A 17225-nucleotide genomic window follows, 5' to 3' on the forward strand; every position below is an offset into this window, starting at 1 on the left:
AAACCGTCATATGTAGAAAAAATGCAACTGTTTTGAAATTCCATCTCGTGATTTGAAATTACATAGCTCCAGTTGAAATCCAGTCTGTGTTAAACACGTGTACTACTGTTTTGAAATTACATCTTGTGCTTTGAAATTATGTAGCTGTGGGTGAAAATCCAGGCGGTGGTAAACATATATTACTGTTTTGAAATTCCATCTTGTGCTTTGAAATTATATAGCTCCGGCTGAAATCCATGCTGTGTTGAAAATATACTACTGTTTTGAAATTCCATTTTGTGCTTTGAAATTAAATAGTTCTGGCTGAAATCCATGCTGTGTTAAACATATACTACTGTTTTGAAATTCCATCTTGTGTTTTGAAATTATATAGCTCCGGCTGATATCCAAGCTGTTTTAAACATATACTACTGTTTTGAAATTCCATCTTGTGCTTTGAAAGTATATAGCTCCGGCTGAAATCCATGCTGTGTTAAACATATACCACTGTTTTGAAATTACGTCTTGTGCTTTGAAATAGCTCCGTCTGAAAACCATGCTGTGTTAAACATATACTATTGGTTTGAAATTCCATCTTGTGCTTTGAAATTATATAGTTCCGGCTGAAATCCAGGCAGCGTTAAACATATACTACTGTTTTGAAATTAACTCTTGTGCTTTCAAATTATATAGCTCCGGCTGAAAACCATCTGTGTTGAACATATACCACTGTTTTGAAATTACATCCAGTGCTTTGAATTTATATAGCTCCGGTTGAAATCCAGTCTGTGCTAAACACATATACTACTGTTTTGAAATTACATCTTGTGCATTGAAATTATATAGTTCTGGTTGAAAACCATGCTGTTTTAAACATATACTACCATTTTGAAATTCCATCTTGTGCTTTGAAATTATATAGCTCCGGCTGAAATCCAGGTTGTGTTAAACATATACTACTGTTTTGAAATTCCATCTTGTGCTTTGAAAGTATATAGCTCCGGCTGAAATCCATGCTGTGTTAAACATATACCACTGTTTTGAAATTACGTCTTGTGCTTTGAAATTATATAGCTCCGTCTGAAAACCATGCTGTGTTAAACATGTACTATTGGTTTGAAATTCCATCTTGTGCTTTGAAATTATATAGTTCCGGCTGAAATCCAGGCAGTGTTAAACATATACTACTGTTTTGAAATTAACTCTTGTGCTTTCAAATTATATAGCTCCGGCTGAAATCCAGGCGGTGTTAAACATATATTACTGTTTTGAAATTCCATCTTGTGCTTTGAAATTATATAGCTCCGGCTGAAATCCATGCTGTGTTGAAAATATACTACTGTTTTGAAATTCCATTTTGTGCATTGAAATTAAATAGTTCTGGCTGAAATCCATGCTGTGTTAAACATATACTACTGTTTTGAAATTCCATCTTGTGCTTTGAAGTTACATAACTCCAGTTGAAATCCAGTCTGTGCAAAACACATATACTACTGTTTTGAAATTCCATCTTGTGCTTTGAAATTATATAGTTCTGGCTGAAATCCATGCTGTGTTAAACATATACAACTGTTATGAAATTACATCTTTTGCTTTCAAGTTATATAGATCCGGCTGAAACCCATGCTGTGTTAAACATATACCACTGTTTTGAAATTAAGTCTTGTGCTTTGAAATTATATAGCTCCGGCTGAAAAACATGCTGTGTTGAACATATTTCACTGTTTTGAAATTACATCTAGTGCTTTGAAATTGTATAGCTCCGGTTGAAATCCATGCTGTGTTAAACACATGTACTACTGTTTTGAAATTCCATCTTGTGCTTTGAAGTTACATAGCTCCAATTGAAATCCAGTCTGTGCTAAACACATATACTACTGTTTTGAAATTCCATCTTGTGCTTTGAAATGATATAGCTCTGGCTGAAAACCATGCTGTGTTAAACATATACCACTGTTTTGAAATTACATTTTGTGCTTTGAAATTATATAGTTCCGGCTGAAATCCAGGCAGTGTTAAACATATACTACTGTTTTGAAATTAACTCTTGTGCTTTGAAATTATATAGCTCCGGCTGAAAAACATGCTGTTTTGAACACATATACTACTGTTTTGAAATTCAATCTTGTGTTTTGAAATTATATAGTTCCGGCTAAAATCCATGCTGTGTTAAACATATATTACTGTTTTGAAATTCCATCTTTGCTTTGTAATTATATAGTTCTGGCTGAAATCCATGCTGTGTTAAACATATACTACTGTTTTGAAATTCCATCTTGTGCTTTGAAATTATATATTTCCGGCTGAAATCCAGGCAGTGTTAAACACATATACTACTGTTTTGAAATTCCATCTTGTGCTTTGAAATTATATAGCTCTGGCTGAAATCCATGCAGTGTTAAACATATACTATTGGTTTGAAATTACATCTTGTGCTTTGAAATTGTATAGTTCCGGCTGAAATCCATGCTGTGTTGAACATATTTCACTGTTTTGAAATTCCATCTTGTGCATTTATATTATATAGTTCCGGCTAAAATCCATGCTGTGTTAAACTTATATTACTGTTTTGAAATTTCATCTTGTGCTTTGAAATTATATAGTTCTGGCTGAAATCTATGCTGTGTTAAACATATACTACTGTTTTAAAATTCCATCTTGTGCTTTGAAATTATATATTTCCGGCTGAAATTAAGGCAGTGTTAAACATATTTTACTGTTTTGAAATTAAGTCTTGTGCTTTGAAATTATATAGCTCCGGCTGAAAACCATGCTATGTTAAAAATATACCACTGTTTTGAAATTACGTCTAGTGCTTTGAATTTATAGAATTCAGGCTAAAATCCATGCTGTGTTGAAAATATACTACTGTTTTGAAATTACATCTTGTGCATTGAAATTATATAGTTCTGGTTGAAATCCGTGCTGTTTTAAACATATACTACTGTTTTGAAATTCCATCTTGTGCTTTGAAATTATATAGCTCTGGCTGAAATCCAGGTTGTGTTAAACATATACTACTGTTTTGAAATTACATCTTGTGCTTTGAAATTAAATAGCTCCGGCTGAAATCCATGCTGTGTCAAACATATACTATTGGTTTGAAATTACATCTTGTGTTTTGAAATTATATAGCTCCGGCTGAAAACCATGCAGTGTTAAAAATATACTACTGTTTTGAAAATCCATCTTGTGCTTTGAAAGTAAATAGCTCCGGCTGAAAACCAGGCTGTGTTGAAAATATACTACTGTTTTGAAATTCCATTTTCTGCATTGAAATTAAATAGCTCCAGTTGAAATCCAGTCTGTGCTAAACACATATACTAGTGTTTTGAAATTCCATCTAGTGCTTTGAAATTATTTAGATCCGGCTGAAACCCATGCTGTATTAAGCATATACCACTGTTTTGAAATTAAGTCTTGTGCTTTGAAATTATATAGCTCCGGCTGAAAACCATGCTGTGTTGAACATATACCACTGTTTTGAAATTACATCTAGTGCTTTGAATTTATATAGCCCCGGTTAAAATCCATGCTTTGTTAAACATATACTACTGTTTTGAAATTAAATCTTGTGCTTTGAAATTATATAGCTCCGGCTGAAAAACATGCTGTTTTAAACACATATACTACTGTTTTGAAATTCCATCGTGTGCTTTGAAATTATATAGTTCCGTCTGAAATCCGTGCTGTGTTAAACATATATTACTGTTTTGAAATTCCATCTTTGCTTTGAAATTATATAGTTCCGGCTGAAATCCATACTGTGTTGAAAATATACTACCGTTTTGAAATTCCATCTTGTGCATTGAAATTATATAGTTCCGGCTGAAATCCATGCTGTGTTAAACATTTATTACTGTTTTGAAATTCCATCTTGTGCTTTGAAATTATATATTTCCGGCTGAAATCCAGGCAGTGTTAAACATATAATACTGTTTTGAAATTACATCTTGTGCTTTGAAAGTATATAGCTCCGGCTGAAAACCATCTGTGTTGAACATATACCACTGTTTTGAAATTACGTCTAGTGCTTTGAATTTATATAATTCAGGCTAAAATCCATGCTGTGTAGAAAATATACTACTGTTTTGAAATTACATCTTGTGCATTGAAATTATATAGTTCTGGCTGAAATCCATGCTGTGTTAAACATATACTACTGTTTTGAAATTCCATCTTGTGCTTTGAAATTATATAGCTCCGGCTGAAATCCAGGTTGTGTTAAACATATACTACGGTTTTAAAATTACATCTTGTGCTTTGAAATTATATAGCTCCGGCTGAAATCCAGGCTGTGTTGAAAATATAGTACTGTTTTGAGATTCCATCTTGTGTTTTGAAATTATATAGCTCCGGCTGAAAACCATGCAGTGTTAAAAATATACTACTGTTTTGAAATTCCATCTTGTGCTTTGAAATTATATAGTTCCGGCTGAAATCCATGCTGTGTTAAACATATGTTACTGTTTTGAAATCGCATCTTTTGCTTTGAAATTATATAGCTCCGGCTGAAATCCAGGCTGTGTTCAATATATTTCACTATTTTGAAATTACATCTTGTGCGTTGAAATTATATAGCTCCGGCTGAAATCCATGCTGTGTTGAACATATACTACTGTTTTGAAATTTAATCTTGTGCTCTGAAATTATTTAGTTCCGGCTGAAATCCAGTCTGTGCATAACACATATACTACTGTTTTGAAATTCCATTTTGTGCTTTGAAATTACATAGCTCCGGTTGAAATCCAGTCTGTTCTAAACACATATACTACTGTTTTGAAATTCCATCTTGTGCTTTGAAATTATATAGTTCTGGCTGAAATCCATGCTGTGTTAAACATATACTACTGTTATGAAATTACATCTTCTGCTTTGAAGTTATATAGATCCGGCTGAAACCCATGCTGTGTTAAACATATACTACTGTTTTGAAATTAAGTCTTGTGCTTTGAAATTATATAGCTCCGGCTGAAAAACATGCTGCGTTGAACATATACCACTGTTTTGAAATTACGTCTAGTGCTTTGAATTTACATAGCTCCGGTTAAAATCCATGCTGTGTTAAACACATATACTACTGTTTTGAAATTCCATCTTGTGCTTTGAAAGTATATAGCTCCGGTTGAAATCCATGCTGTGTTAAACATATACTACTGTTTTGAAATTCCATCTTGTGCTTTGAAATTATATAATTCCGGTTGAAATCCATGCTGTGTTGAACACATATACTACTGTTTTGAAATTCAATCTTGTGCTTTGAAAGTATATAGCTCCGGTTGAAATCCATGCTGTGTTAAACATATACTACTGTTTTGAAATTCCATCTTGTGCTTTGAAATTATATAATTCCGGTTGAAATTCATGCTGTGTTGACCATACACTACTGTTTTAAAATTACATCTTGTGCTTTGAAATTATACAGCTCCGGCTGAAAACCATGCTGTGTAGAATATATACTACTCTATTGAATTTAAGTCTTGTGCTTTGAAATTATATAGCTCCGGCTGAAAACCATGCTGTGGTGAAAGTATACTACTGTTCTGAAATTACATTTTGTGCTTTGAACTTATACAGCTGCGGCTGAAATCCATGCTGTGTTAAACATATACCACTGTTTTGAAATTACATCTTGTGCTATGAAATTATACAGCTCAGGCTGAATAACCTGCTGTGTTAAATATATACCACAGTTTTGAAATTACATCTTGTGCTTTGAGATTGTATAGCTCCGGCGGAAAACCATGCTATGTACAAAATTTACTACTGTTTTGAAATTACATCTTGTGCTTTGAAATTAAATAGCTCCGGTTGAAATCCAAGCTGCGTTAAACACATAAATTACTGCTTTGAAATTTTATCTTGTGCTTTGAAATTATATAGTTCTGGCTTAAATCCATGCTGTGTTAAACATATACTACTGGTTTGAAATTCCATCTTGTGCGCTGAAATTATATAGTTCCGGTGAAAAACCGTGATATGTAGAAAATACACTACTGTTTCGAAATTCCATCTCGTGCTTTGAAATTATAAAGCTCCGGGTGAAAACAATGCTGTGTAGAAAATATACTACTGCTATGAAATTACATCTTTTGCTTTGAAGTCTTATACATCCGGCTGAAATCCGTGCTGTATAGAAAATATACCACTGTTTTCAAATTCCATCTTGTGCTTTGAAATTATATAGATCCGGTGGAAAACCGTGCTATGTAGAAAAAATGCTACTGTTTTGAAGTTCCATCACGTGCTTTGAAATTATATAGCTCAGGTGAAATCCATGCTGTGTTAAACATATACTACTGTTTTGAAATTAAATCTTACGCTTTAAATTATATAGCTCCGGCTGAAATCCATGCTGTGTTAAACATATACTATTGGTTTGAAATTCCATCTTGTGCTTTGAAATTATATAGTTCCGGCTGAAATCCAGGCAGTGTTAAACATATAATACTGTTTTGAAATTACATCTTGTAAATATGCAACCCAATGTTGACTTTCGTCAACCTTGCACATATACGGTACTTTAAAATATAAAAACAATATTAATTTACAGTTTCTTGGCTCCAAGATTGAACTAGCATTCTCGATCGCTCTATGCATTTCAAGTTCCGAATGAACAGCACGCGTTTTATTTTTGATATTCTTTCTTTATATATTTTGTTTTATTACATTTCGAAGTGATTTTTTTAAATTTCAATTTTTTAAATAAAGTGTAATTTAATTAATTTCAATAAAATACAAACTGTCGTAATTTTAGTTTTTTTTATAACTTCAACAAATACAAAAACTCTTGTATTTCTCATTGGCGCCCGAGCAGGGACTTGAAATCAAGTAGTAAATAATTTAAAAAATTTTAAAAAAAGTGAAATTTAGTGATCATTGTTCGGTGGAGCTGCATTTGGCAGCATCGTGATTTTCGTTGAGTTTAATTTTCATTTTCCACGTGTGAAGTGGTTGCGGTGAATGTCGGTGTGGTGTCAAGTATCAGCACCAGACAAAAACCTCTAATAATAAAAAAAAAAATCAACAAATTGACAAAGAAGAAGCCAATTTCATCTATCTGATGAAAACATGTGCAAGCTGCTGCTATTGGTTTTTATTGCTTAATTATCATTGCTACTGTTGGCCGCTGCTACTGCAGTTTCCTGCTCAATTCTTATTGCTGCTGTTGGCCGCTGCTACTGCGGTTTCCTGCTCAGTTCTTATTGCTGCTGTTGGCCGCTGCTACTGCGGTTGCTGCCATTAATTCCACATTGCTGCTACTGGCCGCTGCTACTGCAGACTGCTACTGCATTTCGCTGCTGCTGTTCGCTGTCACTGCAGATCGATACTGCTCTTCATTGCTGCTTCTATTCACCAGTGCTGCTGTTTTCTCTTTCTGGATGGAGTGCAACTGTAACACCACTGCCGTTTGCCAGGTAAGAAAGTGCAAATAATGAAATTGTTGTACCAGGTCATGCTCTGACTAAACAAAATAGTCAAGAAAAGTATTTCAAATAACTTTCGCACTGGTAATTATTTGCACTTTTTAAAATACATATATTTATTTATCTATTCCTATAATAAATTATTTGACAAACGTGAAACAAATTTAAGAAGCTGAGGTTGAGCTTCATTTACAAATACGTTCGGTAAATCCAATTATTTAATACAAATAATTGAGTAATTTGCAGGGGCAAATTATATACAAAGTAAATGCATTTTTCGTTTTCGTTTCGCTAATTTCTCGCGTTTACTTTGTTGGAATTTACCCATAATCACAATATTGATTATTTATCGTTTTTTATTATTGTATAAACAAAGTGAGTGCATCTTTCGTTTCGCTAATTTCTCGCGTTTACTTTGTTGGAATTTACTTACAACCGTCGCTCAACAGTATTCAAATACTCTTATCGTTCTTTGCGCTGCATTGCCTTCTTTCTTAAAAAATTTTGGTATATTCACTATGTCAACTAAAAAGCGAGCATCATCCCCACAAAAAAATGAAGAATTGGATAAACTACTCCAGCAGCGAGAAACTGTAGTGGCCAGTATCTTGCGTATTAAAAAAGTAATTTCGGAAAAAACTGTTGATTTAAACCCTGTAGAACTGGAATGTAGGTTGGACATTCTCAATTCATATATAAAACAGACCATGATTTGTCAACAAAAAATAGAGTGTATCAATGAGTTTGATGTATTTCGGCCAGATCTAGAAGAAATCTGCGTTGCTTCGAAATCATTGTTTCTACAGGCGCTAGGTAAAAATCGCAAGTCTAGTATCCCTGATACTTCGCATGAATGCAGCAATCATCGTTCCAGGCTGCCAAGTATGCGTTTACCTAAATTTAGCGGGAAACATTCTGAGTACAAAAACTTCATAAGCCTTTTTGAAAGCTTAGTGCACAATGATCAGTCGCTAACTGATATTGAAAAATTCAATCATCTCATTTTGTGTTTGTCTGACGAAGCTCTTGGTACAGTTAAGGCATTTCAACTCACTGAAACTAATTACTCAAAGGCATTAGCTAGTTTAAAAAGAGTTTACGATAACACTTGTCTAATCTTTTTCGATAGCATCTCGCAGCTTTTTGAACTGCCAGAAATGAACAAGCCATCTGCTTCTGCATTACGCAATATCATAGATACTGTTTCTGCCATATATGAGTCCCTATTGTCAATAGGAGATGATAAGAACATTTCAAATGCGGTTCTTATTCATTTAGTCATGTCAAGAGTCGATGCCGCCACGAAATCTAAATGGGAGGAGCAATTAGATTACAATAAGCTGCCACTCTGGTCTGATTGCGAGACTGCGTTAAATAAGCGATACCAACACATTTCTGCTGACGAAGCTTCTACGTCAAGGTCTCGATCGAACAGGCTAAAACAAGACAACTGGCAAGGTAAGAATGTAAAATCGTCACTTATGTGCAAGAAAAATAGTTCGCAAGAGGAAAGTAGATGTTTGTTCTGTAATGCGAAGGAACATGTAATAAATTCATGCTCCGCCTTTGCTGCCCTCTCAGTTACTGAACGGTTCAATTTCATTAAATCATCTTCGGCATGCATAAATTGTCTCAAGAAAGGGCACACGGTATCTAGATGCAAGGCGTCACACTGCAGAGTGTGTAATCGGTCGCACCATACTCTTTTACATCAATATTCTACTAACACTCCTCAAACAGGTTTATCTTATAATACAGAACAACCTATTATTTCTCGTGCCTCTGTGAATCATAGCTCATCGAATGACGATCAAATTATTCTAGCCACTGCAGTCATAACCATTCAAGGAAGATCTGGAGAGTATCAGCTGGCCAGAGCACTGCTCGATTCCGGTTGTCAAGTCAACCTTATAACCGAGGAACTTGCACAACGACAGCAACTAAAAAAAGAAGCGAAAACTCTAAACCTAATTGGCATTGGTGAAACAAACTCCACAGTACGGCAAAAATTACATGCCACTGTGAGATCACGTATTAACTCTTATGAGTTTTCTACTGATTTTTGGGTAATGCCTTCAATCTCCACTTACCAACCCGACAAATTTGTGTCAATGAGTAATTGGAATGTTCCTTCCAATCTTTCACTTGCTGATCCACACTTTCACAAACCGCAAAAGATAGATCTTCTACTTGGTGCCGAAAGCTTTTTCGAACTGTTGTCGATTGGACAAATAAAACAAGGTACTAATCTTCCAATTCTCCAAAAAACTTTACTTGGATGGATTGTTTCAGGAAAATATAAAGATGTCCCAAGTAATGCATCTAAGATATGCAATTTAATACGCCTTCAAGAAGCAGAGTCAACAGGTGATTTCTGCTTAAACTCTCTTGTGAAAAAATTCTGGGAATTGGAAGAAATTCCCAAGGAGCTCACTGTCAAAAAATACACAATAGAACAACAACACTGTGAGACCAAGTTTCTCAACACAATTTTACGCTTACCTTCAGGGAGGCTTAAGGTGCAGATTCCTTTCAAGTCCAACCCCAACCTTCTAGGTCAGTCATATGAAACAGCAAAAAATCGTTTTCTCTCACTGGAACGCAGGTTGTCGAAAGACTGTATGCTTCAGAAGCTGTATATGGAGTTTATGGCAGAGTATCGTGACTTAGGTCACATGACATTAACTACTGACAACTTTTCTTCGACACCTCATTACTATATACCGCATCAGTGTGTGTTGCGGCCTCAGAGTACCTCGACAAAACTTCGCGTCGTGTTCGATGCTTTATGCCGAACATCTTCACAAGTGTCGTTGAACGACATTCTAATGGTTGGTCCAACGGTACAAGAAGAATTGTATTCAATCCTACTTCGCTTTCGTATGCACAAATACGCGATGACTGCTGACATTACAAAAATGTACCGTCAAATCGAAGTTGACGAGGCAGATCGCAATTTCCAGCTTATTCTCTGGAGGGAAAAACCTACGGATCAGATTAGCGTTTATAAACTGAACACAGTGACATATGGTACTTCACCTGCTTCTTTCTTGGCAACACGTTGCCTAAACTACTTAAGTGACCTGTACAACAATTCTCATTCAGTTGGAACAAGGGTTATCCGACATGACTTCTATGTCGATGACCTATTGACTGGTGCTGACAGTCTGAAGGAACTGGAAACAATTCGTACCCAATGTACTGAAATTCTTGATTCGGCTGGACTTAAATTAGCGAAATTGTTTTCAAACCATAAAACGTATGACTCGTCAGACTTCTTTCTAAATGTTAATAATACTGATTCCACAAAGGCGCTAGGTATACACTGGACTCCCCAGAATGATACGTTTAAGTTCCATGTAGACGAAAAGTTTCATGAATTGCGAGCAACAAAAAGAAACATACTATCAGTATCAGCTCGGCTCTTCGATCCCCTCGGACTAGTATGCCCAATAGTGACTAACGCAAAAATTTTATTGCAAGAACTTTGGCTTCAGAAGCTTGACTGGGATGAGTCAATTCCTATGCATCTCGATTCTAGCTGGCAAGCATTCAAAAGTAACCTGACTCAGATGGACTCTATTTCCATTCCGCGGTATGTTCATATTCATTCAAATATAAAATGCGATATTCACGGTTTCGCCGATGCGTCAATAAGAGCGTACGGCTGTTGCATCTACGTCCGAATCCATGATTCGAATGGGATTCATTCTGAGTTGTTAACTGCCAAATCTAAGGTTGCTCCTTTAAGCACAAAATCAGTACCCAGATTAGAGCTGTGTGCCGCTCATTTATTGGCCAAACTATGGTCTCGATTCAGCCGTTGATTACTTGCGAAATCTAAATCTAAATTTTCATCTAATTCATTTTTTTATTTAATAATAAACAACTCTACTAGTTAAAATTTAATACATTAACAAAAAAACAAATATTTGTATTTCTGCACACCCAAATTGCTTTTTCTATAATTTTACCTTTTTTTCTTTTTTTTTTTTCTCTCTGGTCTCTCTGCTGTTGACGTCAACTGGCGAAGAACCTAAAAGTTTATATTAACACAACAAAAAAAAAAATTTTGTAACCCCTTACTTTATTCTTTCTCTTAATTTTGGGTTTCTTTTTTTTTCTGTTAATATACCTTAAATTTAATTTGGATATATATTAAAAAAAAATGTTTTTCTTTTGTTTTTTTTTTCAATTAATTCCATTGTATATTAACGAAATATGTATATATATAATTCAAAATCAAATCAGATCAAATCAAACTATATTAATCATTTTATAAATAAATAGATATGTGCAATAATAATAAAAAAATAAATGTGTACAATTTGCTTAAATAAATATGTTAACTATACGTAATCGCAAAGCAAATAAAACAATATCAACGGGTTTATATATGCACCGGACAAGAGCAATTTGTGATCAAAAATTTTAATGCAATTTATTTAATGTTATTTAAGTTAAGAGGCAGTGCAATGACAACAAAAATTGTGTTATTATTTAATCTTTGAAAGTGATATCTATGGTAACACACGCGCTGACTATGAATGTTTATGCGATCATTTCTTTTGCCACAGTAATTTTTACGTTAATGAATTTGGCTATAAATACATTGACAAAGGTGACTTATCTGTGAATCCTTCGGTGATGATATTAAAGATGATTGGGTGATACTCTGCTGTGATGTGGTTTTCATAATTCTGGCGACTGATGTTTGTTACTGATGCGGCTCATACGAACTGTTGCTGATGCCAAGGTGTAATTTTTGCTGCCCGGACGACAGGTTGCTTTCCTGCTGTTTTAGCTGAGTTAGCCGTAAATGCCTTACCAAAGGCAAGGTTTATTTATTTGATTGTGTATTCTTGTGTATTATTTAATTGGCACTAATTTTTCCAGGGAATTTTTCCAGGCACTAATTTTTCCAAATCCTGGTATTATGAATTTATTTGTATATTTATTTGATTTGCATTAATTTTTCCAGGGAACAAAGTGTTCTTTACAATTCCTGGTTTTATGAATTTAATTGTATATTTATTTGATTTGCATTAATTTTTCCAGGGAACAAAGTGTTCTTTATAAGTCCTGGTTTAATGGATTTTATTGCATATTTATTTAATTTGCAATCATTATTTTGCAATCATTTCAACTTTAAAAATTTCACAAAAAAAATTCAAAAATAAAAATTTAAACTTTTCAAAAATTCAAAAATACTTTGTATCAACAGTTTTTCAAATCCTTCGCGGCTAGCTGACTGTTTAATTCTCCCCGCAAGTCTGTTGAATCGCTCTATATATTCCAAATCTCTTAACAGCTACTCGCTGTTATTCTTCAGATCCGTTTTTGCTGTAATTTTGGCAGTTAACACTTCAGTTAGTTTTGCTTGCTGTTCGTTACAATGCTCCTCCTTTCTCTTACAGTCTGTACTCAACTCTCTTTTATATAAACTCACCATCCCCTTTCTCTTTGCATAACTCGAATTGTGGTGAGTATTTGCTGTTTTTGGTATGCCCTTGTGTCAATACATTTATTACGTATAATATAGTTTATTTAGTTGAGTTTATAAAAAAAATTTTCTTTCTTAAAATATTTTTTCTTTCCTAACATACCTATAGGCTACCATAACAGGCTCGATACCGTCGATGTTATATCTCTATATAATATGGAACGGGCTCGTAAAAAAAATATAGACTGGTAGACTGTGGTTTGCTTGTACAACGTGTGGCCTCGACCCATGCCCTGAGCTGTAGTGTTTCTTGCTTCTATCAATTGAGTTATCCGGGCATTACTGCTTACTGAGATTTACTATGCACTAAATAAATCCTTTGCATGGAATACCCCGATTTTTTCGCCTTTCATATCTCCAATTTCGTACAATGAGTTTCCTATTATGTTCAATACTACACATTTCACATTCTTTTTTCCAAGCTTGGCATTATGTCCCTCACTCTGCTTGCTTTGTTTGAAGTTTCTTCTGTAGACTACCTGCCCTACTCTAAATCGTACGTCCTTGGTTCGCGTATTATATGCCTTCCTTGCCTTTTGATGAACTAGCTGCAATTGTGACATAATATTTTCCTTTATCACTTGTTGCTTATCTGTCTGCTGTAGTATTCCGAACTCTCCTGTTCTCACTGTATCTAATTGCCGATTGACTGCAAAGGCCTTACCGTGCTGGCTCATGTGAGCCCCAAATACAGCAAAATATGGAGCTATCCCGATTGATTTATGCCGGACACTCCTCAACGCAAATGCTGCATCGCTTACCCACTGATCCCAAGTCTTTTGATTGCCATCTATGTACCCACGTATGATTTGCAACACTGATCGGTTTACTCGTTCTGCAGCGTTTGCTTGTGGAGAATAAAACTGTTTTCCATTGTCTGAGTGAATATACTCGGGAACCCCAAAAATATGAAATATATCTCGTTCTAGATACTCTACTACATTTCCAGCTGTTGCACTCCTCATTGGCTTCAAAAATACAAACTTTGAGAAATTATCCAGACATACAAATATTACCGTATTTCCTTCACTTGTCCTAGGATACGCACCCATAAAATCTATGCATAATCGTTGGAAATGCCGTTCAGTAATAAATTGTGCTCCCATAAGTGGTTTTTGCATTTTGTTCGTGGCTTTAGATGTATTACAAACCTCACACTCTTTTACTAATGCCTGGACGTCTTTTACCATTCCCGGCCAATAATATTTTACTCTTATTTTGGACAGTGTCTTCTGAATTCCTCCATGTCCCGAAAAAGGGGATGTGTGTATAGCTTCCAATAAAGATTGTCGTAACTCCGACGGCACCCATAGTTTCCATGCATCTTCTTCTTGTACTAGGTCTCCATTTCTGAACTCGTCTCTTCTATATACGTATCCGTCAGATACACACAAGTCTGGCAACTTTCCGTCTTCGGAAGTGATTACTTGTATTAGATTCCGGTACTCTTCTGTTTTGAACGCGCTTGATTGCAAATCGACATCCAGATCTCGCGCTACAGTGCTTACTTCTTCCATAAACATACGCGTTGTCAAACTTTCTTTCAGCTTCTCGAAGGCGGCTCTTGCTTCACCGGTTAATGCGAATTGTTTCAAGTTAGTTTTCGTGAGGCAGTTATGCAAAGGTACTGCTATCGTAGCATATTCTCGGATAAATCTCCTATACCAACCTGTCATTCCCAGGAAACGCCGAAGTTGCTTCGCAGTCTTTGGCTCTGGGAACATTTTCATTGCTTCTATCTTTGCAGGGTCTGTACTCAGATTGCCATTCCCTACTATGTATCTCAAGTACTTGACACCAGAATGGCAAAATTTGCTTTTTTGCACATTTATCGTTAGATTTGCTCTGCTTAGACATTCAGCCACTTGCTGCAGTAATGTCATATGTCTGTCAAAGTCCTCCGAACACACCAGCAAGTCGTCCAAATAGACAGAAACTCTTTCCCGAAGTGATGCTGGGATAACTTTGTCCATCAATCGACACATTCGTTGTGCAGCGTTGCATAGTCCAAAAGGCATCACTGAGAACTGGTATAACGGTCTTCCTGGTACGGTGAATGCTGTTTTCTCGCGCGATTTCTTGTCTAATGGAATTTGCCAAAACGCATCCTTAAGATCAATTGCAGAGATATACCTAGTATCTTGTAACCGGCTTAGGATTCCTTCAATGTGTGGTAAGGGGTTTTTTTTTTTTTTTTTTTTTTTTTTTTTTTTTTAACGAGGACTCAAAAGCATCGAAAGCCTAAGTCAGTGCGAAACTTTAATCCGCTAAAAACATGTCCTCATGTCCGGACGGAGAGTCCCTCCTGGAACTACCGTTAGGTATTACGTCAGAAAGGCGTCCTGAGCATTAGCTCAAATCGTTAGTTATGTCGTCTGAGTTCGTAACTGTCCTATTTCTTGAGGTGAGACCTCAGTTGTGGCGCGTTCGCTGGCACGACGTCGTTCAATGGCTCTAAGTTGAGTCATGATCCTAGCAGCAGCGGTCGATATCAATCGCCAAATATCCGGAGAGTTAAGCATTTTTAAAATTAAATTTCCCGGGCAAATAGGCTCGCCAATAGCCTCACAAGAGAAAAGAACGTGGTTTGCATCCTCAGCGACCCCTTCACAGCTAGGACAAAACGGATCTTCTTCGTGTTTGAAACGATGAAGGTACTGTTTAAAGACTCCATGTCCGGTTAGGATCTGAGTGAGATGGAAATCTACCTCACCATGCGACCTGTGTACCCACACATCAAGATTTGGGATCAGGGTATATGTCCACCTTCCTTTTATCGAGTCATTCCACCGTTGTTGCCATGTAATCATGGAAATGCTTCGTGCCTCATCCTTCGACAATCTACTGTGCCAGATCTCTCGAAGTTCGTAGGCCAACAGATCAAGCGGCGGCATGCCTGCTATAACGCATGCAGCATCGTCCGATACAGTGCGGAAAGCACTGATTACACGTAGCGCGCTTAGCCGGTACGTACTTTTTGCGCCTGCAGCGTATGATCTCGTTCGCATAGCAGAAGCCCAGATGGGAGCTGCATACAATATTACCGAGCTGGTGACTCTTGCCAGGAGTTTACGCTTGGTGGATCGTATACTCGAGGTGTTTGCCATGAGTCGTGAGAGGGCAACAGTGACTTTAGTCGCCTTCTCATTTACCGCCCTTAGATGGTCTCTAAAAGTAATCCTGGTATCTATGATAACACCCAGGTACCGCAGGGATGACTTCGATGTAATTTCGAAACCACCGCTTGAAAACGAGAAGACTTCCCGTTTTTTCCGTGTACTGAGTAGCACAGCTTCCGTTTTTTGAACCGCCAGTTTCAGTCCGTTTTCACAGAGCCAACTGGTTACCTTATCAACAGCTGCTGAGCACCGCTCCGTGATTTCCTCTATCGTTTTCGCAACGACAACGATTGCAAGGTCATCAGCGTAGGCCACGCTTGTGCAATTCTCTGGAAGGATGACTTTTAGTACACCATCGTACATCGCATTCCACAATGCAGGACCAAGTACGGAGCCTTGCGGAACACCACAAGTAACCGTGTACTGCTTGATTCCATCGTCAGTCTGGACCTGAAGCCATCTACCACTAAAGTAGTTGTGCACCATTCTCCTGAGGTACCATGGGACCCCAAATTCATTGAGTGCTTGTGATATCTTCGACCAATTAGCTGTGTTAAAAGCGTTTTTGACATCTAGCGTCACCATCGCACAGTACTCTTTGGTACCTCCTTTCCATCGTTCTCCGCTAGTGGCCGCGCGGGCTATTTTGACAACTATGTCAATGGCGTGAAGTGTAGACTTGCCTCTTCGGAAACCGAATTGCCGCTCACTAAGTCCTCCATGGCGTTCCAGATATTCGTGCAAGCGGTTGACCATGATAGACTCAAGGGTTTTCCCGAGTTCATCCAACAAGCATATTGGTCGGTACGCTGTTGGATCCTGCGGTTGTTTTCCTGGTTTAGGAAGCAGGACCAGATCTTGCTTTTTCCAAGGGCTTGGAAAAACTCCTTCTTCCAGACATTTTGTAAACAAGTTTGCGAATATATTTGGATCAGCTTTAATTGCTGCAATGACAGCAACACTAGGAATGCCGTCTGGGCCAGGTGCCTTGTTGTTCTTCATACGCTTCATAGCAGCATTTATCTCATTGACTGTGACCTGAGGTATTGTAACCAATCGAGGTCGGGGATCAAAGAAAAACTCCCTGTCGTCCATCGAAGGAAATAGCGTAGTAACTATACGGTCAATTACCAGCGGATCCATAGGTTGGGGTGCTCTATTGCCCCGAATCGAGCACATTACCACCTTATAGGCATT

At 36.7% G+C, this 17225-nt stretch overlaps 1 protein-coding gene across 1 annotated transcript; it reads left to right on the forward strand.

The window, feature by feature from the left end:
• Positions 1–7924: 7924 nt before the first annotated feature.
• On the forward strand, positions 7925–11233 carry LOC119665548. Its single transcript, XM_038074775.1, has one exon. It carries the CDS (start codon positions 7925–7927, stop codon positions 11231–11233), a length of 3309 nt encoding a protein of 1102 aa, XP_037930703.1.
• The last annotated feature ends 5992 nt before the right edge of the window (positions 11234–17225 follow it).

Source organism: Teleopsis dalmanni, chromosome 1 (assembly GCF_002237135.1).
Source record: "Teleopsis dalmanni isolate 2A chromosome 1, ASM223713v2, whole genome shotgun sequence".
NCBI lineage: Eukaryota > Metazoa > Arthropoda > Insecta > Diptera > Diopsidae > Teleopsis > Teleopsis dalmanni.

Bases quoted from the DNA above. Each gene is read 5' to 3' on its own strand.
- LOC119665548 (XM_038074775.1), top strand. From the start codon at position 7,925: ATGTCAACTAAAAAGCGAGCATCATCCCCACAAAAAAATGAAGAATTG.